Source organism: Mustela lutreola, chromosome 4, assembly GCF_030435805.1.
Source record: "Mustela lutreola isolate mMusLut2 chromosome 4, mMusLut2.pri, whole genome shotgun sequence".
NCBI lineage: Eukaryota > Metazoa > Chordata > Mammalia > Carnivora > Mustelidae > Mustela > Mustela lutreola.
In genome coordinates, this window is record NC_081293.1 from 164957526 (window position 1) to 164982249 (window position 24724).

The 24724-nt window shown below is 43.9% G+C and overlaps 1 protein-coding gene and 1 long non-coding RNA gene across 7 annotated transcripts in view; one reads left to right on the top strand and one right to left on the bottom strand.

The window, feature by feature from the left end:
* Positions 1 to 1181: 1181 nt before the first annotated feature.
* LOC131829637 (uncharacterized) lies at positions 1182 to 24477 on the top strand. Of its 4 annotated transcripts, none has more exons than XR_009352935.1 (6): positions 1182 to 1462; positions 5490 to 5623; positions 11448 to 11588; positions 12290 to 12409; positions 20324 to 22771; positions 23450 to 24477. It is a non-coding gene; the product is annotated as an uncharacterized LOC131829637 (long non-coding RNA). The 4 variants fall into 4 exon arrangements; XR_009352938.1 differs by lacking the exons at positions 20324 to 22771; positions 23450 to 24477 and adding exons at positions 17291 to 17421; positions 17573 to 18318 and having other exon boundaries at positions 1202 to 1462; XR_009352936.1 differs by lacking the exons at positions 20324 to 22771; positions 23450 to 24477 and adding an exon at positions 17291 to 18318 and having other exon boundaries at positions 1207 to 1462.
* The window catches only part of DOCK4 (dedicator of cytokinesis 4), a 455246-nt gene continuing 436184 nt past the window's right edge, over positions 5663 to 24724 (bottom strand). For 2 of the 3 annotated variants that reach the window (XM_059171596.1, XM_059171595.1), the window contains 9 exons: positions 21326 to 21445; positions 20868 to 20989; positions 20420 to 20540; positions 19273 to 19354; positions 19007 to 19116; positions 16656 to 16728; positions 14785 to 14898; positions 11566 to 11627; positions 5663 to 8296 (listed from right to left, as the gene is read on the bottom strand). In XM_059171596.1, the coding sequence (XP_059027579.1) occupies positions 7865 to 8296; positions 11566 to 11627; positions 14785 to 14898; positions 16656 to 16728; positions 19007 to 19116; positions 19273 to 19354; positions 20420 to 20540; positions 20868 to 20989; positions 21326 to 21445 (1236 nt within the window). In that variant the 3' untranslated portion in view covers positions 5663 to 7864. The remainder of the gene's footprint in view (positions 8297 to 11565; positions 11628 to 14784; positions 14899 to 16655; positions 16729 to 19006; positions 19117 to 19272; positions 19355 to 20419; positions 20541 to 20867; positions 20990 to 21325; positions 21446 to 24724) is intronic. The other variant, XM_059171597.1, reaches the window with a different exon arrangement.

Genomic DNA, 24724 nt, shown 5'->3' on the forward strand with positions numbered 1-24724 from the left:
GAGTACCAGGAGACCCCCCCACACACACCCCCTCCAGCCAAACTACTTCTCCATAGACCTGAAGCTCACTTAACACTCAGTGTGTATTAACTAGTTTTTCCCCTCTTGGAGGGAAATAACCTGGGACTGTTGCCTGTTCGCAAGGAAATTATACTTAGATGTGTGTACAGACCTGTGTGTACGTTTATCAGAATGAAAAAACTCACACAACTGACAGAACAGGAACCTGTAAGCTGGTAAAACTTGCAGAGTCCTTTCAGAATCCTGTCTCAAAATTGTTGCTGCAGGCTGCTTCCTGCTCCCACTGAGGAACAAAGAGGAGGAGCCTAAGCTCTAAACCTATTGCAAATGACTTCACCAATGGGATTAAAAAAGTGTTGGTGTTCCTGCCAATCACTTCTGCTCAGGGAGGGGTTTCATATGGATCCAGAAACTCCTCCCCTTCACTTCCTGCTACCTGGCCCCCTACTCCTTTAAGTAGACACCTGGTTGCAAACACAGTATGGGCTTCCCAAAGAGTTCTGGATCCTAATTAGCAGTAGAAAGGAGGGAAAAAATCAGCCACGGAACATGAAACCAGGGTGGTGGTATCAGAATGTTTTAGAATACAGCTTTTTCAATCTCTTAAAAATGTACCACAGTCATATATGTACGTAGTTCCACAAAGCCACTGTGAAAGGAGTCATCTAGGTTATTTCGGTTTCCAGCCATTTTTACTCCCCAAAGACAATTGTTTCAATTTTAAAAGTTATTTCTTAATGTTTGCCCTAATATCTCTAAACAAAAAAGTATCTTATATTCTATCTTTTGCCTGCCTTTAGATTTTAAGCATTTTCTATTTCAGGGATCAAGGGCAGTCTGCCCAAAATGTGCTACTTTGGCATATTGATTACCTCAAATAAAACTTAAGAGACAGTCTGTGTAAGGTCATTCAGACCCTCCTCTGTTCCCCCAAAAGCCACAAATAAATCTCCCCTGTGAAAGGTACCCTTTCTGTATCAGGAGGTAGAGAGACATCCTTATCACCAAAGATAGGAAATTTGGAGCCAAGAAGTCTGTGTAAACAACCCTTGTTCCTTTTTGCTTGTTTACTACCCCAGCCTAAATTCTGTTTAGAATTCCTTACCAGTTGAAGGTCCCCAAATTAAGTTTTGTTTGTCCAGTCAGTTCCTCACAGATTTATTATCTCTTTGTCTAAAACGTATAAAGACTTTGGTCCTTGTTAGGTCTCAATTGCATAATTGGGCCTCCATGGCTCATGTAATAAAAACTTTGGTTTATTTTCTCCTGTTAATCTATGTCCTATAAATTTAATTCTTAGCCCAGCTAGAAGAACCCCGGACCAACGAAAATTTCTTCCTCCCCTTCACCTGACACAGTCAGCAAGATAAACTTCCACTGGACATTTGCTCTGAAGATTCTGCAGCTTTGAACTCTGGGAACTAAGACATAAAACCAGAAGGTAAGGCTTCTTCTGTCAGCCTCCTGACACCTCTGTGGAGTCAGGGGGAGCAAGAGGGGTGAGATTTTTGTTGTCTCTAAGCTTAGGAGATAAAGTACTGGAACTAGTTCCTTGGGCTTAAGGACTCTTGGTAAAAATTTGGTAGAGTACTGTCGGGTTCCTGATCCATTTCCTCTCAGAGATGGTCTTTGTTTTTTTTTTTTGTTTTTTTTTGTTTTTTTTTTGTCTGTCTTTTATGCCATTCATCCTTAAAACAAAAACCAAACCAAAACAAAACCCACCATAGGGCAGAAGGCAGCACGGGCCCTGTAAGCCGACTGTTCAGACTGGCTTCACAGACAGGCGAATCCAGTGATTCTGATCAGCGTCTATTTAGACAAACTTTATGGTGGGTTATGTGCATCAGAGGTAAAGGCTCTTGCTATGGGACATGTTGAAAGGAAAAGAAAAAGCCAAGTCAAGCACTAAAAGCTGTTAGAGCATTTACCACCTAACCCAAAGGCTCCCGTGTTAGGATGAGTTGGTCACAGAATGCATTAGATCGGCACCAGGTCACCAGAAACCTCAAAAAAAGTTCTGTGTAATGAAATACACGATAAAACACACAATCTCCAGCCCCGTGGCACATCCGTATTAGCATGGCTCCAAGAGAGCCAAGAGTGAGCTAAAGTTGTTAATGTTGCATAAGAAAAAAGTTTTTCTTTTCATCTTGTCCTGTGTCAAAGAGCTTGACTTTGTGACCAGTGAGAACATTCCCTGTGGTCTTCACCATTGGGGAGTGTGACCTTGTTGGGATGCACCTTGGTGGCCAGTCAACTAGAATGGGAATCTGAGACATGTATTGTCTATTTGAAGATTTTATTTATTTATTTATTTGACAGAGAGAGATCACAAGTAGGCAGAGAGAGGAAGGGAAGCAGGCTCCCTGCCGAGCAGAGAGCCTGATGCAGGGCTCGATTCCAGGACCCCAGGATCAGGACCCAAACTGAAGGCAGAAGCTTTAATCCACTGAGCCACCCAGGCATCCCTGAGACCTGTATTGCTAAGCAGCACTCTTTTGTCCAGACCTGCCAGTGCTCAGGAAGCTGTCATAAGAGGTCCCAGCCCACAAGGGACCTTTGTTGCTTGTTAGTGCTGGCAAGTCCCTTTCCAGTAGTGCCTGCCTGGAGGTACTATATATTCTTACCACCTGCACAGCGATGGTCTTTGCTCTCTTACGGTATTTTTGGGAGAAAACTTCTGGATCATAGATAAAATGACTTTTTGCGTCTCACGTAGACTTAATTCTTAGCCCAGCTAGAAGAACAGAGGCTTGGACTAAGGACGATCTCTTCCTCCTCTTGACTACTGACATACCTCTATAGACGATGAGAACTTCCTGTATTCTCCGCACATACAAATTCCTTCCTTACCCTCACCCTTCCAGTCTAATTCTATTATAATTTGGGATTAGATCAATATGTTTTACTTTGCCATGACTGTGTAAATATTATATGTAGCTGACCCACACAGTGTGCTATAATTACATTTACTTTTACAAAACATTCTTGTTCACTGGAGTTAACTTTTTTCCCCCTCCACTTGCATAGCTTTCTAGAGCCCATCTCCTCTATGCCTCAACATTCTTACAAAGTCAGAATGGACTCTTGAGTTCCTTTGAACTCAACACACAGACTTTATATCAGCTTTATCTTCCTGCGGACACGTCACTCAGCTGACTGTGGCGTTTACGACAGCTGTTTAGGTCACTGTCCTCACGGCTCAGTTTTTTATTCCTTCCCTGATTGTGAATGACAGGGAAAAACTCTGGATAAGTGAGGCTGTGCTTGTGTTCAAAATGCTAAGGATTTTCCTAGCAATCTCTTCTCTGGGATGAAGTATTTTCAGTAGGTGCTGTCAGAGTATCAACATTAGCTTGTTACTTTTCTGTCTTCTCATCTCTCTTTTTCATTTCCTCTGTAAGGATATCAATTTCCTTAGCGAAAGATTGTGTGAAAGACTTATTAACATTTTCTCAAATTTTGGGTAAGGCAGCAATATTTTCTTCCCACATAGCACAAAATACTGCATCAATAGCCAATCTTGGAAAGATATTGCTGGTGGCATTAAAATTGGTAGAACACTTTGGGGAATAAATTTGCCAATATGCAAAAGAATGGTAAAAATCATCATTTCTCTGCCTTTGCAATTTCAGTGTAGGAATACATTGTCAGGAAATAATCCAAACACGGAAAAAGCTGTGTGTAAGAAGAGTCAAAGTGGAGTTATTTGTAGGAGCCACTGCTTGAAAACAATATAATGTCAATTAATAGGGGCACGGCCCAAGAATTATTATACTTTGCCTTTACATGTATATTATATGCAAATACATACTACATATAAAGACAAAATAAGGATAATTTGTCCAGGTTTACTGTGATTATAACTGAGTAAAACATATACGTTGAGAACTGAAACTACGTACCTCATACAGCTGTTGTCCGCGTGAGCAGGACCCCATATTCCAATGCTTATTAGTGTAAGCTTACCACAAATCTCTTGGTGAGGGAAATAACTTTATTGTTCATAATAGGAACTTCTCAACAGATCCTATCAAATCATCAGTACAAAGCATCGACTGAAAGCTAATGTCCTAAGACTTCATGAACCCCTCAACCCAAAATTCCTGCCTTGCTGTTTCCATCAAATCTGAACAATTATATCATGATGTTTACCCATTTTTAAACAATGCCCGCTTGATGAAAGTCCCACCTTAAACAAAATTCTAAAATTTCCCGGAAGTCTGATCTTGCCCTTCTCTCCGTGACACAACCCAAAGCTCTACTGAGCTGTGATGCCCTCACTAGTGGCAAGGCGTCAGCCCTGCATTAGCAACAGGTTATGTTGGTGATACTTGGGCAGCCACACTCAACAGTGGAGAAGAACTATGCACTAAATATATGTAGAAATAAATGGAAAAGGATGTGTAAAAATAATAATCATTGTGTCAGGGGATTGGAATTTGGCCAATTTTTTGATTCTCTTTCAGGTATTCTTAGGTAATGAGGACAAAGCTTATTTCAATCAAGAACTAAAAATTCATTTTGGTACAGCCACATTTTAATATGTTAAGATCAAATAAAGGCAAGGCTGTGCAACTTGTTATTCTCTTCGTTGTGTTTTGTAGAACAATCAATAACAATCCGGAGAGAAGACTACTTAGGTAGGAAGGAGAGCTATTCATATTGTAATTATGCTTGTAGAATCGAAATACTTATGGGCTGTTGTAATGAGAATGATCCAAAAATGCTCTAAAATCACTTAGTTAATGTTGAGAAACAATCAGGAGGACATTGACTATGGCCTTTAAATGGGTTTTGGTATTTAATGGGTTGGAGGCTTTAGACAATGGCTCGCTTAGCATTGAGTTACATAAATGTTGTAAACCCAACACAGCATAGACACATCTCACAAAATTAAACGCCAGCTTCTATTAACAGAAATCTTGTAGTCAATGGGTTTTCCAGTGTTTGTCAAATACATTTCCCATCTTTTCATGAAAATCGGGAAGAAAAGCTGGCCTGTGGATAGAGTTTGTCAGAGCTAACAAAGGCAGTTATTCCGTTATTCCTAACGCCTGGCAGTTACCTGTCTATGTCAAAGTACTCCAATGTAAACAAATGTGGATTTTTTTTTTTTTTCTGGAGAGAGCGTGCACATGCGTGCGCGCACACACACAGGAGCACCAGCATGTGGGTGGGGGAGTGAGGTGGGGTGGGGAGAGGCAGAGGGTAAGGGAGAGGAGAGAGAATCCCAAGCAGGATCCACGCCCAGCCCAGAGCCCGGGGGCGGGACCTCAGGACCCCAAGATCATGACCAGAGCAGAAACCAAGAGTTGGCAGCTCAACTGACTGAGCCACCCAGGCACCCTGATGGCTTGACTTTTAAAAAATGGCTCTCCTTAGGTTAATTAGTCTAGTATCCAGGTAAATCACTTCTCTTTTGGTTACTACCAATACCATTACCTTTTCAACTTTTTTTCTCCAAGGTATAAATAAGCTTTGCCTGGAGACGTGTGTCAGCCAAGGCAAGACAACACCAAAACAGGATCTATCAACCAAAGAGTCTAACAACATCAGTCAACACGATCCGACCAAGAGATTTACACAGCTTCTTTTGCAGGTAAAGACTCGTTGACAACAGGAATAAAGACAGTTAATATTAAGATTAATCAGGTAATTTTATTAAATATTTACCATTCAGCAGCAACCAACATGAACATCTGAGCTAACAGAATCTTTTGAAATGTTCTGCTATATAGCTGCTTCAGAAATACACACATGATAAATTGAACTGTTCATTGCCAAAAAACTTCTTTAAAAAATGGCTTCAAGAGCAAATAACACTGATTTACACAGTGCCCAAGCACTAGTCAACAATCTATTAAATTACAAAGGAAAAGGAAATCAAAGAAGCTTTGTTACCTTATGCATGTCAACTGATTTAAATGGAAGGCTTTACTTCTTTAAAGCAACAGGAATATGGAGCTTCCTATGTGTGTGTGTGTATATATTTTTAAGAATGTGATTACAAACACAAAGTGTTATCATCAAAAGCAAAAGCTAGTCCAGAAATTTCCGACTGCAAAACTTGCAAGATACAAAGCTAAAATTCATGTTCCTTTTCTCAATAATGAATACTTCCACTAAACATAAATATTTTAACATATATTAATTTTTCTGACATTCATTCAAAACTGTAAAGTCAATATGGCAGAATTATTGTTAAAAGCACATATGTACAAATATTCTTTTTCCATACATAAAGTATTTGGCATAATTATAACAATCATACTGCATCCACAACTGTTTGCTTTTATTTGTACTTTTTTTTTACACATAATGGTATCTCTTATTAAAATTAACCAGTTATGTACAAAAATACTTGAACATTTATCATAGAAAACCTCTATAACCAGCCTCAACAGCATATACCTGCTGAATGGTTTCATTAAGAGAATATAAAAAAGTGGTCACTGCCTTCCAGGTAAGCTATCAACAAAAACAAACACGGTTAAACTAAAATGAGCTTCCCAACAAAAGAGGGAAAATATTTAACAGTATGATTTAAAATACAGTTCATATTTATTGTCAATTGAGTGTTATAAACAGTCAATAAAAGAAAAAAACAAAGATACAAAATACATTACTACATACAAGGTGCTTTTTTCACACTCCTGCAACTGTGGCTTTAGCATCCCTACCTAGATCTGAGATGCTGCGCAGCAATACTCAAGCCAGAGGGGTCTACGGCCTTCTCACCCTTCAAAAAACAGGATCCTCCAAGAAGACAAGCTCTGGTAGTAGCTTGGAGAGTTGTGAAGAATATTCTATTTGGCGCAGGATTGAAAGTTAATGCCCTTACCTTTTGAAAGTCCTTTTGCCATTTAATCATGCTAATATATTTTCTCCAAGGTTTTTTTTCTTCATTTACGCTATTGATTTAATACTGTCCTATATTGATTCCTGAATTCTTGTTAATGGGACACATTAATTTGTGCCTATTTAACACGTGAACATCTGCTCTTCTTCAATGACAAATGCTGCGGAGGAAACTATCAAGTACGGAAGCACAAGATTCAAGTAAACACTTCTCCTGGTGTCTTTTGCTTAATCTAGCGGATTGGAACTCTGAAAGTAAATTGCACCTTGAAAAGAAATACAGTAGTAGATGCCATGATGTCAGGATACTAAAGGATTTACCAACCGATTCACAAAGGTAGAGTTTTAAGACAGTAGATGGTGGTCAGATGTCAAAAGCAACCTTAAAGAGTTACTTTGTTTCAGGAACAAAATAACTTGCAGTCCTAGTCCTTGCAACCCCTTAAGTATATTGTCTGAGTAGCCTGCTTTAACTTGTAACTGTTGGTGTGCACTGATCAGTCTGCTCACGGAAAGAGACAGAAATCTCCCCTTATGTACAGAAGTCTTCTAAAGCAAGGATCATTGTGTTAGGATGTGCATTGACTTTAGTAAGCTTTCTCGGAGTATCAAGTATTCAGTAAAAAGTATACAACATCATCACGCGCCGTATTGTTCGACAATAGCCTATTGGTTTAAGATGAAACTATATAAAAAAGGTGAACATAAAAAGATACAAAAGAAGTCTTCAACGCTATTTACCACTTTCAAACGAGAGACATTGTAAGGAAAGTCAGCCATACTTCATGGAACATCTGGCGTTTGAGATCAGTAACTTTTAATATTGTGCAACATATTAATAAGCAAGTGTTAATTCCATTCATTGAAAGACAAATCTGAGTAAGTGATTAAAGTGCCTACACTAAATGTCTCCTCGTCCTACTCCCTATTCTCTTGTAAACCGCCAGGACTCGGCGTCGCTGCGGGGGCCCAGCAAAGGGACTCATAACTGCGAGACCTTGCGGGGCAGGGGCCGGGGGCGCGGGCCGGGCTCAGTCCTCCGGGTCCCGTTCTCCAGGTGGCCGGGCCGCGCCGCCAGCGGCTTGGGGGGCAGCGCGGGCGGCTCGGCCGTGACCGGGATGGAGAGGCTGTGAGGTAGCGGCACGGGCCGCCGCAGAGTCCGCTCGTACACGCTGTAGGGCGGCGGCGTTTTGCTCTCCTTGCGCCCCGGCTCCTCCGACCCGCTGTAGCTCGGCCCCGGCGCCGGCGCCGACTGTTCGTTCACCTGATTTTCGAAGCCTGAGGTTTCCGAGGTGCTACACCGGCTGAGAGAAGAAATCCCACTGCTGTAGCTGCCCGACAGGACCGGGGAGTTGGAGATGAGTCCTGGGGAGTGGTACTCCACCGGAGACGGGGTGAAAGACTGCACGGAGCCCTGCTCGAAGGCGAGAGAAAGGCCGGAGGGGAGACGCGCCAGAGTCATCAACACTGTCCCGGGCTGCCCGCCAGCCTCCCGCCCTGAACCCCAGCCCTCATCCCCGGCGCTCTTAACGGGACTCTACGTGGAGACAGAGCCTTGAAGGCGGTGGGGGCGACCTTAAAAGTGAGGCCTTTCCGGTAGGCCCTTGTCCGATCTGACTGGTGTCCTTACGGGAAGAAATTTGGGTAGAGAAGCCCCAAAGGTGCAAAGACCGCGTTAAAGCAGGGAGAAGGCGACCCATCTGCAAGCCAAGGAGAGGGGCCGCGGGAGAAACCAAGTCTCCCGACACCTTGTTTTTGGATCCTGCAGCCTCCTGAACTGTGAGGAAATCCGTCCCTGTTGTTGAAGCCGCCCACACTGTGGCGCTTACTTCTGGCAGCCCTGCTTGGGACTAACGCACACAACCCGGCCTCACATCGGAGGCCGTGTCCTCTCCGCAGCAACACCGACCTCTGGCATTCACCTGCTATCCCCTCCGTTTGTTCACCTTGCTGCCCGTATCTACTCTTTTTTTCGGGGCAGAAAAAAGCTAAAAGTAATCAGGAAGAAAATTCAGAGGTATATAAGTAGTCCCATCATTTGAAAGATGGGGAACCCGCAGAAACAACAGAAAGCTTGGGCGGTGCCGTTTCCCCTTCTAGCTCAGCAGGGATGGGCAGAACTGGAGGACAGGAGCGAGAGCAGCCTGACCTGGGTGGGCCTCCTACCAAAGACCTCCAGAGGAGGAGTGAGGCACTCGAGGCTTGCACTTCAGTTCTCTCCCATTCCTGACCCCTGAGCTGAAGCAGCAGCACTAGCGCAGCTCTCGGGCTCCTCTCCGGCTCTAGACTGAAATGAGACCTGTTTCTTCTGGCACATTTTTAAAGAAACTGACTTGGTTACTAATTTTGTAAAATCGGAAGATTTCTCATAAAAACCCCAACATTTTTGGCATTACGTTAAAAAAAAAATAGAAGTTCTAGCAACAACGGCTTGCTTTCTCTTAATGGGGACAATCTTTTGAAACAGGAGGGGCTTTCCCCTGGAGATGGGGCATGAATTCTTCAGTTTACTCTGGTCTTCACATTGTGTTCTACCAGCCTCCTTTGTTCACATATGTTAGCGGTCTACTCTGTTGGCATCTGAATTTGCTAATTCCCCAACTGGGGTCCTACAGAAAAGGAGTCCTAACTGATGCTCTGTGAGAGCAGGGTTCTACCTGGAAATGCTGCATATTGTGTGCTCCTTGAGTACATTCAAAGCCTAGTAGCATGTTACAGTCTTACAATCAAGAAAATGAAAGGACACCTCAGCCTAGGGTTTTCTAAACTTAGCTGACCACAGACCACTTTTTCATTTATTGCGTAATGGCCTCTAAAACTATACCCTATGGAGAGGATTTCTGAAACGCTATCCTAGACTACCTCTACCTTGGTCTCTCTTTGAACAAAATAATGCAGGGAGACACAAACTCATTTAGCAGGAGCCTAAAATGAAGTGTTGCCAATTAAGGGATCCAAATTCACTGCTGTTGACTGTCAAAAATCAGACTGCAAGTTTAAATAAGGCAGGTAAGCTCAAGTCTTCACCACAGGATTAACTCCATCATTTAATTGCTGAAAAACTGAGTTAAGGCAACAAACTGCATTCTAGTCATAGCAAAGCTCATAACTTGGTAGCACTGTGCCCCCTAATGTAACACAGGAGTCATAACAGAAGGAGGCTATTTGTTTTCTCTCCAAACCCTGTTGGTGTAGATATGGCTGCAGAGCTACCCCTGGCCGGTAAGAACATCACCAGTTCTGCAGAGAGAGAAACCATATGCCACCTTGCCAAACGGGACTGTTTGGTAGCTGCCTGAATATTTTCGTGCCTTCAGTTCTTTTTACAGAATCAGTCTCGTAGACTTGCCATCTTACTACTCTACAGAATCAAGTTGGAAAATGCAGATGTTAATCGCATAGCAATATGTGGGAGCTCCTTGCGAGTGAGGCCAAATGTAAGATATGGAAACATCATGTTCTTTCGTTTCCCATCACAGCAATGTGACAGTCTATGGCTGCCCAAGCTAACGCAGTCACGGGTACGCTATGATTAACAGCTGCATTGCAGAATGACAAAAAAAAACCAAAAAACAAACAAAAAAAAAACCACACACACACACACAACCTCCCCCCCAAAAAAACCCCAAAAAACCAAACTAGCAAATAATTTGCACTCTCCAGCAAATTTCTACATCAGAAACGTTGGCAATGCAAATGAAATCACACTTCTTTGCAATTTTCTCCATTTTGGGGCTTTTGTTTTCCAGAGTCTCAGTTTCTATCAGCAACTATCCTTAGCAACACAGATGCACTGGATCACGACCTGCCCCTGTGTGTTTTTAGAAGCTAATTTGTCTCTTTCTTTCACATTAGCGAGAAATACCTTAACAAAAAGGACACGGAGCATGTAAATCCTCACTCAGATTCAAAATCATTCTTTTAACACCCACTTCAACCCCATATTTGCCTCTGGTGCAGCGGCTCTGAACACCAGTGTCTGTAGATATTGACAATCCCTACAGCCAGTCTGATTCAATTTGGACAGAGACTAAATATTATTCTTTACCTTCGTGAGGGATTTTGTATGTTTAGAGATGTTAAATAGCCCACATTTACCTATCAATTTAAAGCTTTTCAATTTGTTTCCTAGAAATTTTACTCCTTTTACTGTCTTGTTTTTCATGATGAAGTATGTATCTCAAATGTAAATGAAAACATTAGTATAAAACATGGAAGGAGAGAAAGTCGGGTTTGACTTTGTCAAATGGTTGGGGCTGACAGAAGCAAAAAGGCCCAGGAGACTCTTTAACTGGGTTTGATGGCTGAGTTTTTAAATTTTTTTCTTTCTCTTTTTTTTGACGTCCCTGAAATCAGAAGGCCAGACTGAAAACATCCTAGGAAATTCAGTAGAACCATATTTCTTTCCTAATTCAGTGTATACGGAGATTCTAGTCCATACATTTTCATGGCCACTTTTTGGGGAATGAGGCCAATAATCTGAACACAGAGGGCTGCACTCATGGAGGAGGCTCCCTGACAGGAAAGCCTGTTTTCTTACCAATCTTCGTTCACCCCTTCTCTAGGTGTTCTTTGCCTGGTCTATACCTATGAAAGCAGCTCAGTGATGAACCACGGATGAATTGTAAGAGAAGGAGGAATGTGGGGCTAGTCTCTAGCCTGAGTCTAAATATGAGTCTGTACCTTCAACGGAGATCTCCCAGCAGGTGAGGGGGACACTGACGTTGTATGTCTTGCTGGTGAAGCTGTAAACAGAGAGAAATACTTTGAATTGAGAAAAACCAGAAGGTTCACTAGCTGCACATGCCTTCTGTGTACAAACCCATATAGATGGTCTAGTGCCTAAAGACCTCCTAGGCAAGGGGTGGGGAGATAGGGGAGAAACTAAATGATGCCTGTCTGAATCAGACTCCCCACCAAGACACGGGAGAATTAGTGAAAAGTCACCAGCACATACATAATGCTATACAGAAGTGACAGGAACTCGAACTGGTCCAATGTCGCATTTTCCAGAAGCCCAGATGCTTTTCCACTGCCTGATCTGTTTCAAAAGGTGCTTTTAGGTGTGATGTGCCAGGGAGAGACTTTGGAAAATAGCTGCCAACTCTGAGCAGCAATGGGGACACTCCTGCCACCTAGGCAGGTTAGAAGGGGTCCGTGAGAATAAACTACACCAGCCTCCTGCCCTCACATCCAGTACTCCCCAAACAGAAAACCCTTGGCCACATCCAAACAAGAAGTGAGAAGTTTTCCATTTTCCCCCTTCATGCTTGTACTCAGGTCTTCCCTTTGTCCTGGGGCGGTGGGGGGCAGGGCGGTGGGGGGCGGGGTGGGGGTGGTGCTCTATGGATGTTGTTATTTCAGCAAAGAGGTGCTGTCTCTCTATTTCTCCCCCTGGGTTTCCTAGCCCTACAGCTGGGATGCAGCCCATGATGGCCCTGCTCTGTGTGCTCAGAAGTCAGGTCCAGCCCCCTGGAACACAACCACACACACAGAAAGCTGCCGTGACACAGCCAACACGAGGAGGGTAAGTCAGATTTCCCAGTTCCACTACAGAGGTTTCACTGAGCTCAGGGTTTGCTGCTCTGTGATCAGCTGCCCTTCTCCCAGCTGCCAAAGTGAGGTTTACAACTCTTGAGAAAACTAGAAAGAGGCTGGAGGAAATAAAGACAGACAGTTACAGATCCCGCGACAGTGAGCACAGATGATGACGTGAGGACAGACCCGGGGAGCAATCAGTGCAGAAGGGAGGGCAGCCCTTCCAGGCGAGACTGGGAGAGGTGAGGTCACCTGTGCCTTCGTGCACGAGGGCGAGTGGCCCTTTGTGGCCACGTGGGGGTGTGCAGCACCTGCTACTCTCAAACACCGGTGTTAGTGTTAGCCTGTGGGTTGCGGTGGGGGCTGACAGAAGAAAATCCTGTGTGAGCAGAGAAACAGAGTGCTGACTGGGAACTGTATTACTGCCACCGCTGTGTGTGGTCCAGGTTTACCACAGCACAGGTTCCTCTTCCTCCTGAGCCGGGCGTTCCGTGACCCCACCACGTGGTTCCAGAGCAGCCCTTGCAGCCATAGTCTGTCCACAGAGCTTTTCTAGAAAGGCCTTCTCCCCCAGAGACCTAAAAGAGTGCCATCAGTATCCTTGCCTCCAAGTTTGACTGGGCCTAGGCTCTTACCTACCATCAATACTGTTGTTCCTCTGAAAATGCTTTTCAAGTTTCTGACATGAGTGATACAACCAGTTTAAACTGGAGGCTCCTTGAATATATGTACAGCATGAATAAGATACAAATTACTTGGCTGAAGAGTCTTAACTGTCTTGGGCCACAGTGGTGTTCGGATGTAGGTTATCAATGAAGCCTAGTTATTTCTTGTTCTGTTGAAAAATCTCACATTCTTTTCAAAACCTGTTGGTGACTTTTAGCTTTGACAAGTATAGAACAAACTGGGTAGCACACAGTTTGTTTAAAAAAAAACCAAAGTCAGTAAAAAAAAAAGAAAAAAGAAAACAAAGATGAGATGCTAAAATACAGCAAATGGAACCTAAATGAGCAACTCCAAAAAATCTGGGAAGAAAATGTCGTATTTGCTCTTGCTTTTAGGCCAGTTGTATTTGTAAACTCCAGAACTACTCTAGATGTGTGCACATGTTGAAAAGACTCTCCCCATCACCAAGAGAGGCAGATTCAGCAGAGGAGGTCTTAAAAACTGTGCCATATCAAGGTTACCAAGCAAATGGCTTATTCAGTTAGAAAGGGGGTCTGTTATTGCTATCAGCTCATAAAGTTTCTTAAGAATTTTCAGTGGTTCTCAAAATCTAGAAGGGTTTGGTAAAATCTTTACCCTGGAAATGCAGATCTGATTCAGATTTTCTGATCTGATTCAGATCTCAGATCTTCTAAGTTGAGCCTAAGAATTTGCTTCTTAAACCATCACCTGAAGGGCTGCAGCACCCTGAATCAACCCCTTGAGAAATCTCACATTTTTTTAAAGTTTTGTTTATTTAGGGGCACCTGGGTGGCTCAGTCATTAAGCATCTGCCTTTGGCTCAGGTCATGATCCCAGGGTCATGAGATCAAGCCCCGCATCAGACTGCCTGCTCAGCAGGAAGTCTGCTTCTCTCTCTCTCACTCCCTTGCTTGTGTCCTGCTCTTGCTGTGTCTCTCTGTCAAAAAAAAAAAAAAAAAAAAAAAAGAAAGAAAGAAAAGAAAAAAAAAAAGGTGTCCACATGCAAGTGAGAAGACAAGTGTGGGGAAAGGGCACAGGGGTAGGGAAACAATCTCGGGCAATCACTGAGCGCAGAGCCCTATGTAACATGATGTGGGGCCCGATCCCACGACCCTGAGATCATGACCTGAGCTGAAATCAATAGTGGAACACTTAACGGACTGAGCCACCCAGGAACCCTGAGAAATTTCACTCACTCCTGGATACAGACCTCTCTACACAAGGGATAGCAATGGATGTGAGATTAGTTGCACCCCACAAGCTTATCAAAGTTACCATTAGTCAGTTCCTATTTCAGGGCCATGTGGAACTCTGGCATCAGTCCCGAGTAAGAGTAAAGTGGCTGAATTAGCAGAGGTTGATAAAAATGAGGTGGTTCAAGCAAAGGACAGAGAAAATCCTAAGGGCTTGGCAAAGCGTAGGGTACCTCCCCAAATTTTAAGGATAGTGCCTAGCAGGAGGACATCTGTCTGTGGAGCTCATGAGGAACAGAGTACAGTCTGACTTAGTGTCATAAGAAATTCCGGAAAGAAGGAAAACACTGGGAATGAATTAAACTACTCGGGTTTTTACCTCAGACAGCACATGCCTACCTTTCTCTGAGGAATTCACGACAAGCTGGAGTAGTCATAAAAGTTACTTTATAAAAGTGACTGTTCAAATGCTTCAAATACCCACCAGTTTGTGTGGGTCTTGGAGGGACAGGGGGAGAGATAATTTTCCCACTATCCGACATGTTCTTGGCTTCTTTCCCACTGTCCAGGCTCCAGCTGCTAGGGGTGGGATTCACAGCTGGAAGGGAATAACACAGCTAAAAACACATGGTCCACTTTGCCCTTTGAACACTTGAGGTCTTAGAAGAAAGTCGAAATTATCCGGAATGAAAAGATCAACTGGATTAAAAAACAAAAACAAAAACAAAAAACCCCAAAGCCTCCTAAATACTAAACCTTTAATTTTCTACCTCACAGTAGTAGTTGACATTTAATTGGGTGCTAGCATGTCTGTTTATTTCCCCTCCAGCAGTCAGACAAAACTACAGATCTCCACAGGAGAACGGTGGAATCTTGCTGAGAATTACAAATGTGTTTAGATAATAGATAACAGGAGGACACAGTCGCTGAAGTATTTTATAAGTCAGTTTTTAGTGGAAACTTCTGGACAAGTGGCACCCCCAAAGGGGGAAGACAGTAATAGGCTAATATTTCAACTACCTGGCAGTGTGAATCACACCATCCTGTAGACCAAATCTTTGGCAAAAGGACCCTTCTTCCTAAAATCAATGGATTAGACTGAAGTATGTCCTAAGTCCTCAAAAAAAGTAATTTGGAATACAAACCGTATCATTCCCTTTTTTTTTTTTTTAAATTTGTCTGTTCCATGCTTCAGTAAGATGCAGAAATATGGAACAGCTCCTGTTAGAAGCAAGGGCAAGACACACAAGATTACAAATAGCTGCTAGGAAATCAGGTTTCCAAAAGCAAGTCTCAAGATTGCTAGTGGTTTGCTCCCTGGACAGACACTGCCATCTAATGGACACATCTGGGATTTCAACCTTTTACTCGAAATAATTTCAGGGGATGGAATTGCCACTCTTAAAAATTAATTTTTCTCAGTTCGTTTTAAATTGGCTTTGTGGTTTTCCTTGGTAGAAGGGCGAAGAAAAACGCTAAGCTCTCCAGGCAAAGATTAACATTCGACATGTAACATTAAAGCAAAATTTGTGTTTTAAAATCATTTCAGCTACCATCTCACTAGTTTCAGTCTCCCAAGGAAAGTTTTAATGTTAATCTATCCGTGTCATCCAAGGACAACACAGTTTAGCTCTTAATGAGGACAATTAAAGTGCACTTTATGGGAACATTTCATTAGTGGCTCAAGTCCTGGGCTTACAGGACCACTCGGAGTTTTGAGGCTTGACCCCGCACGAGGCAAATGGGTGACTTGCTGCTGGCCCCACCCGCATGGTGGAGGGGGTCACACTGAATCTGCTCTTCATTTCCTGTCACCGATGCTAATTAGCTATTAACCACTATGCATGGGTTTCTCATTTTTTTGTATGACCTTGAGGCAGGGCACACTCCATTATGCACTGGATTGCAATTCCGAAGTAGTAGTATAGGAGTCCCCACAAACAACAGATGAACTGGCAGAGCGAGCTCTATAAGGGAAACAAGGTTGGGACCAGGGAACCCATCTGGGAAGGTGCTATTTTCACTGTGCTGAACAAGTCGCCTCCTCAGCAGCTTTGTTTCAGGGAGCATAGGCATTGCCTTGGTGATGGGACCCCAAAAGCCATTTAACCGAGGGGTTCCTAACTTGCTCAGATTCTGCTGTTCAATTCTACAAGAAAACAGATTTGAAAGGATGTGTCAGGAAAGACTGTCTTTCATGAACTCCCTGAAGGGCAAATTAGTCCTGACCACTAAAGATCCAGAGATCTGAACTTCCACAAAGACACACAATAGACTGGAGAAAATGAGGACAAAACAAAGCCTTACAGCTGCCGGGGGAGGGGTGGGCAATGAAGGGGCTGGCTTTATACCCACCTTTCTCAGGTGCAGAAAGATTCGGGTCACTGCGTGGCAAGGCCCCTTCTCCAATATGATTAAACAGCAGCCTCTGCAAAAGCACAAGAGTCTGTTTCTATGGCAATCTATGCCGTAATGGGAGACCTTCTAGAAAATGAGATGATTGTCTCATAACTGAAACTTTTGGTTCAAAATAATTTTTATATGGTACATGATGAGCCTGGGAACCAAGAATTCAATTATATTTAAGGGAAAAGGGGAGACGAGTTTTAAGTTTAAGAAGTTTGTATTCGATTTTACATGTAAGTGGTAAATAAGTTTTCATAATACAATGGAGGAAAAAACCAGTAAGCAGCGGTTAAGCTGTGGTGCTCTTATTATAAATAAGAACGCTAGACTGGCAGCATGAAACATAAGAATTAAGAGATATTCGCTCAAAAACTCTCTAGTGAATGGACATGTGTTGAGTCCTAGGTTAAAAACACGAAATGGACAATGTTCTGTGGCTTTTAAACCCATGAAGATGCCAGTTTTACATGGTTCCACCTAATACATTAAAAGAAAAAGGGCAGGACCTTAAAAGTAGATGCACCATAGCCATGTGTATTATCGGGGTTTTGGCAATGACACACTGCTTCACATTTTACCAAAAGCAGAAAAGCCGGAGGCTAATCAAGGAAGGCTTTCAGAGTCCCCCATGCTGGCAACACGCGTGCTCCTGGAGCAGATGGAACAAAGTGTGAAATTCCCTCGCAACAGCAAGTGACAAAGGGAAGGAAAACTGGTGAGCTGGTTCAGCCAAACGCACTCAGAGAGAATTTCTGCGAGACAGCAGGGTTGCGCAGAGCAGGCATCCTGGGGCTTTCGGGAAGATTACACAATCAGCAAAGATAAACCAATCAAGCCACATCCCACTCGCTCTCATCCATTTCCAGATGCAGCTACAGACTTCTGCCAGGGTGGTGTAGAAAAACAGAAAAATTAGCCGGAACATCAATGAGTACTGTTCTCCGCTCCAAAATTATTCCCAAACCATCGGCAAAATTCAGGGCTACCCAAGAACCTCCACGTTGGAAGCCACCCTTCACAGCCCCTGAAGTGCCCAGAGAGCCGAGCCCTTGGCCCTGCCCTCACCTGGACGAAGAGGGATGGATGTGGGAAACAAAGGCAGGAGAAAAATCACTAAATTTCCTTACTACCTACAGCCCACTGACAACATCCTTGAAATAGGCGGAGGAACAGTCCTCTAGCAACTCAACTGCCTCCATGTTGACACTTTGCTAAGGACAAAAGGCAATCCTAGCCTAATCCCTGCCCCGACCCCTGGCCCCTAGGATCCTGTAAGTCTACTTTAACACATAGCAATTCTTTTGGAAACTTCCTGTATCGCTAACCCCTTCCCTACAGATACATGTTGGCAATCATCCCACAAGCATATCGCCCAACGATATACATCTGAATCTCTCATGACTCAGGTTTTATTAGATGGTAATAAATGACCTTTTCCCAACAATAGCTAGTCTCCTCAAAGTCCTGGAAACCTTGCTCCCAAATTCCTCAGAGACTTACGCCATCCCTAAGTCCCTCCCAACTTGAAAGTCTATAATGGGCTACTCCTCATGCCCTGGGGGGCAGCTCTTTCTACCTCTGTTCTTTAATAAAATCACCTTTTTGCACCCAAGATGTCTCAAAAGTTCCTTCTTGGCCATCCACTTCGAGCCCTAACATCTTTCCTACATCAGGATCACTTCAACATCAAGTCCTGGCAGGAGCTGAGAACCATGGGCCTTTACTCCTTGGGGTATAGGGAAAGCCTGGGCCCCCAACTGCTTTTCTCTCAACACATTAATGAATGGCAAAGGTGAACAGAAATTGTCCTTGTGCTCCTGGGTACCTCAGAAAGGAATCAAGTGAAGCTCTCTCAAACTAGGCAGCGGCCAAAAGGAAGGCTGCTGGACGGATCATGTTTCTCCAGGGTCTTTGGCTAATGGAGAAAGTCGCTTGAAATTCCTGGTACACACACGCAAACACACACAGACACTCCAGCTCATTTACCTAATTACCCCTTGCCCTGTTTAAATAGCAGCAATGAACTAGAGAGCTAGGTCAAGGAGGGAAAAATCATTTCCCATTTTCCGCTCCGCTCGACTGCTCAGGCAACAACCTATGTATTTGTATCAGAAATATGGCTCCAATGGAAACTGTGAATAACAGGCATGGAATAGAGGTTCACTCTTCACTCAGATCGACTTGTTGTCTAACAAAGCCCATCTGGTTGCCTCTGGCAGGTACAGGGTTTTTCTGCAGAGATATGTAAGCAATTCCAGACATCGGCTTGTTTTCTAGGATCTCCGTCCCCCAAGGACTACCTGAGAAGGTTCCACAGGTGTTGGGTAGATGGCACTGCACGGTCTCTCTCTCGGGGACAGGCAAGAGTTTTCTCGGGAATGTTTGTGTTTGTCAGACAACAAGGGGGAAGCTGGGAAGAGAAGAAAAGGAAGGATCGTCAGGGTGAGGTGCTAGACCTGCCGGGAGGACAGGGCTCATGTGCCGTGGCCGCTGGCCATCCTTCAGGAACCCGAGGGCCACAGCTCCCACGCGGCACCCTCGGTCAACCCCACACCCTGCCACTGACCTCTGGCGCTCGAGGGGGCAGAACTTGTCACATTAGGAGAAGCAGAGTGATTCGAACTCAAGCTTGAGGTAGATGGACTTGGCTGCAAAAACACAGGAGCTGTTATCACCCACGGCTTAGAGACTCTACACAACACGGACATACTGAAAACAAAATCCCTGCCCTTTCCTTTCAAAGGAGCCAAAGAACAGAACAAAACGAAATGAAAACGAAAAGCAAAGGCCATTTAGAACTAGAGAAAAATCTCTGACTGATAAGGAAGCCAGTCTGAATTAATCACGAATTTGAGATTTAAAAACAAAATACTCCGAAAAGAAAAAAAATCTGAGATTTTGACTCCGGCTAACGGAACACATTCACGTTAGTTTCCGGGACACCCTGGGACCAAGGAGCAGGTAGCAGTGCCCTTGCCGACTGAGGGACACGTGGAAGGACTCCCAGCCGAGGCCACAGAGATAGGGCAATGCTTCTAAAGAGCAGAAGACACCTTCTTGTTTTCTTCAAAAATGTGTTCAAGGCATAAAATTGGCAGTAGGTGCCATGCCCCTTTTCTAAAGACAGCGGAGAGGGAAATTTTAGCTGCTTCTTGCTAATCAGTGTGAATACTCTATTATTAGTAGGGTCTGAATAGAATTTTGTGTGGCAGGAGTTACCCTAACTAATGTCCTTAAAAACTATTTTGTTTCTTCAGTAAAAATCTTTTTATTATGAAAATTTTCTGACAGGAACAGAGGTAGAGGAATTTTATAACGTCCCTCTCAACCATGTTGAGAGGCAAAAAGGCCATGTTGAGGCAAAAAGGCCACTTTGCCAGGCTAAGAGGCAGCTAGTGTGTGGTGACAGGCTCCCAGGGTCCCAAACTGAAGACGCAAACCAGAGGCAGGTTTTAATGCCAGCCCTGCACAGTGTGCCTGGGCTTTCCCGCTTTTGCTCACGTCTTCTGAGAGTGGAGTGGGCAGTTTTGGGAGAAACCTCTTTGGAGGGTCCAGAGACCAACAAAGCAGTGAGAGTGTTTAAAGCTTTGTCCTTAACTCAACATTCTTGCTCGCAGATCTGTTCATGAGCCCAGCAGACTGAACAGAAACTCTCATGATTGAGACAGAAAAGGAATACACACGACCAGACGATTAAAAAGCCAATCAAGTACCTGCATGTTAAAGACTTCATCAGAGCTTTCTGATTGCCCTGTAATATTGCTTACTTCAGCAGAAGCTTGTGAGGACAGTGAGGAGGAAGAATATCGGTTGACAGCTGGGTAACTTAATGGGCTGTTTTGGGGGAAAAAAAATGGTCATTAACTCAGTCTCTGAATTGTACATTAATCGCATGCTGGTGTGGTATAAAACCAAAGGAAAAAAAATATACATCCCATTTTGTTGTCTCCTGTTTGCCTCAATATAATCAAATGTTTGAGTTTATTTATTTCTCATGCTGTTGCTGTTTTACCAGTGACAGATGTCTGCAGCTGCCTTGCGGGTTAATTATTTCATTAAGAAATAGCGTATTTGACAAATTGTGCCATAAAAAATGAGAGAATCATTCCAGATCATCTTGTGGGGATGCCAAATTGTAAGATAATTCAGAATATGACTTACCTGCGTCTAGGAATTACCCTGGTACCATCTGGGCTCATGGAAGCAGGGGCTGAGTTTCTACACACGCGGGGGCTTCCATTAGGAAAATGGACTGGACTGGCTTGAATACAAGCAGAGAACTCCTAGAGAGGGAGGGAAGGAAATATTTTAGATGAGCCATCGTAGGGGCAAAATAACTTGTAAGGTATTTCAGCATATTGTTATGAAATCTTTATGTAAGTTTAAAAAAGTTAAGTTTTGGTATTATTAAGCTTTCTCGCCCTTTTTTGTTCTCATAAAAGTTGAACAGGGCAAATAGAAGATGATGCAAAATTTTAATACTGGAGGACTCCATGGTAAGATGGTGCAGTTTGGTAGAAAAACCAAAAGATGTCACTATTGGATACATCGTGTTCCCTCTAACAAAAAGCAAACCGGCAGTGGTCAGACTGCCCCCTATGGACACTTAGGGTACGTACCTGAATCCCTAAACTTGACTTCATCACAAAGAACTGGTCGACCAGCTTTTTGTGTAAGGGTCTCATATCTTGAGGTACAAACTTCTCATGCACGGCCAAACCAAATTCCAAAATCTGTGCCTTGAGAATGAGACAAGGAAAAAACCCACATCAATGAGGGACTCCACCAAGTGCCTGCTAGGGGTCAAGCATTGTACCAGGCACTCTGTATCTGCTATAGCTAATCCTCTCTAGCACACAGAGGAGCAATCCTTCATTTACAGGTGCGGATCAGAACAATCCAGCATGTACTAACAGACAAATGGGGATTCAAACTGAAGTCTTTTTGATTTTCCTGCTACCCAAAGTTTCTTTGCAGTATATATATTTTTTTAAATAAAGATTTTATTTATTTATTTATTTGATAGACAGAGATCACAAGTAGGCAGAGAGGCAGGCAGAGAGAGAGGAAGGGAAGCAGGCTCCCTGCCAAGCAGAGAGCCCGATGCAGGGCTCGATCCCAGGACCCTGAGATCATGACCTGAGCCGAAGGCAGAGGCTTTAACCCGCTGAGCCACCCAGGCGCCCCTGCAGTATATTTTAGATCTGGAATAACAACCCTTTATTTTTTTTTTTTCCAGTTTATTTTTTTAATTTTTTATTTCTTTTCAGCGTAACAGTATTCATTGTTTTTTACACCACACACAGTGCTCCATGCAATCCGTGCCCTCCCTAATACCCACCACCTGGTTCCCCCAATCTCCCACCCCTCGCCCCCTCAAAACCCTCAGGTTGTTTTTCAGAGTCCATTGTCTCTCATGATTCACCTCCCCTTCCAATTTCCCTCAACTCCCTTCTCCTCTCCATCTCCCCTTGTCCTCCATGCTATTTGTTACGCTCCACAAATAAGTGAAACCATATGATAATTGACTCTCTCTGCTTGACTTATTTCACTCAGCATAATCTCCTCCAGTCCCGTCCATGTTGCTACAAAAGTTGGGTATTCATCCTTTCTGATGGAGGCATAATACTCCATAGTGTATATGGACCACATCTTCTTTATCTATTTCGTCCGTTGAAGGGCATCTTGGTTCTTTCCACAGTTTGGCGACCGTGGCCATTGCTGCTATAAACACTGGGGTACAGATGGCCCTTCTTTTCACTACATCTGTATCTTTGGGGTAAACACCCAGTAGTGCAATGGCAGGGTCATAGGGAAGCTCTATTTTTAATTTCTTGAGGAATCTCCACACTGCTCTCCCTTCTAAGCACTTCTGTGTCACTTGGCCCCCGTCTACATTGCACAGGACTGGGAAGGAGTTGCTCCCCAAGGGATCTCTTCTCTGGATGACACTCCCTTTTCCACGATACTCTTTTCTCTTCCATCAGGTTCTGCTGTGCCTATCCATCTCCCCCCCACTGCCTCCCAGCTCAAGATTTCCAAAATTTGTTGAGGAAGACATGCAGGTAAAATGGGAACAGAAATTCTATCATAGTTGCTATGCTTTTTGTTTTTGTTAAAGAACGATTATTCTGGTTCACTTATAATGCAATAAGGAGCAGCTCTTACTTAAAAAGGGAGGGGGTGGTTTCCAGTGGTGAAGTCCCAAAAGAAATAAACACAAACATTCAAGTGTTTTTTGTTCTTCAACTATGAATACTGCTTCATTCCTTTGAGTGTCAGCTGCCTTTTACATTTAAAAAAAATGCCCCGGTACTAAAGTTGTCAGAAAAACAAATTTCATGGACTGTGAGAAAAGCATACTATACCATGGGTCTTATCACACTGGGTTTTATCTTTATATCTTGTGAAGATTTAAGATTGAAAGCTCAGGTCAAATAGGACTGAACCTGGTAGGTTAAAGTGTCCAGCACCTTCTGTAGGGGGACAGGATTGTGGCAGCCCCTATCCACTGCCAGCATATCTACATAAAGATAAAAATACCTCAGACCTCAAGGACATCTTTAAAGGGAGTAGTGAGAAAGAAAAAAACAAGTAGTAGTGAGGGTGGAGTGGATGTCTGAGGGGTAAAGGAAGGGTCTGATGAAGGGAAAAGGGCGTGGAAGAGTTGACCTCAGGGTAGGAATCCAGTTTTTAAACACTCGCTTTAAGGCAAATTCTGTTTTGTCCAAATCACATCAAAGGTTGGGTTCTCCCAGGAGTAGACCCTGGCATGGAGATGAGGATGTTTATTGAGGAGTCACCTGGCATCACTGTTTGCATGAAGGAGGCACAGAAGCAGGACTGACTAAAAAGAATCTGGGAACATGGCAGTCATGTCAAGCCTCTGCCCACACCAGGGGATCTCTGGGCCTCAACCGGGCTGTGAGAGTTGTGCTGTGTTGGGCCCAGTTGTGCTGTGTTGGGTGACCCCACCTCAAAGACCATGTATGAACTAGCTCTGTAAACTGTAGAGTGCTCTAGAGATGTAAGCCATTATAGTACCAGTATCACTCCTTGGCTTCTCTCCACATCCTCTAAGGTGGATGGTCCTTTGGTTCTACAGCGTTTGTTATCTCATTTTGTCCATATCCTATCATTGATAGGCTTAGTCTTTGTTTTAAAGCAAAGCCTCTGCCCACACCAGGGGATCTCTGGGCCTCAACCGGGCTGTGAGAGTTGTGCTGTGTTGGGCCCAGATGGCCGGGCTGTTTCTTTCTCAGTCACTGGATGTGGGACCGCCAGGAAGGTGGTGATGCTGGGCCAGGTGGCATTCAGCAGCTGAGGCAATGGCTGAAGGACCAGAGCACCTACAGTGTCTGTTGATGGCCACCACTCCCAGCAGCTGGCTCAACAAGTCCTTTCTGGAAGAGTCACTGGGGCAGAGCATCTCCGAGGCCCCCAGGTAGTTTATCTGAATCACCTCACAGAGGTCCAGCCTAGGACGGTGGCCTTGGCTAGCCTAATCCCCCACTGCTATGGTCTCAAAGAGATGGTGTGATCGCCCAAAGTCACATGGCAGTCACTTGTACCGCTTATCCTATGACAGAGATCTAAAGTCTCCTATACCGGGGCATCTGGGTGGCTCAGTGGTTTAAGGCCTCTGCCTTCTGCTCAGGTCAGGATCCCAGGGTCCTGGGATCGAGCCCCACATCGGGCTCTCTGCTCAGCGGGGAGCCTGCTTCCTCCTCTCTCTCTCTCTCTCTGCCTGCCTCTCTGCCCACTTGTGATGTCTGTCTATCAAATAAATAAATAAAATCTTTAAAAAAATGATTTGTTTAAAGTATCCTATACCAAGGCTCTTTCCACAAGGCCCTATGAACATCAGACAGGATGTGGAGGAAACAAAAGTTCCCAATTTATTTTTCTAGAGAGTCTTCTTGGCCCTTTTAATTTTAATGCAGGGGAAAGAATTAAGTCAGACTGAACACCAGTTGAGTCCTGCAGTGAGGCAAGCCACTCGCTAGATGTACTCAAGT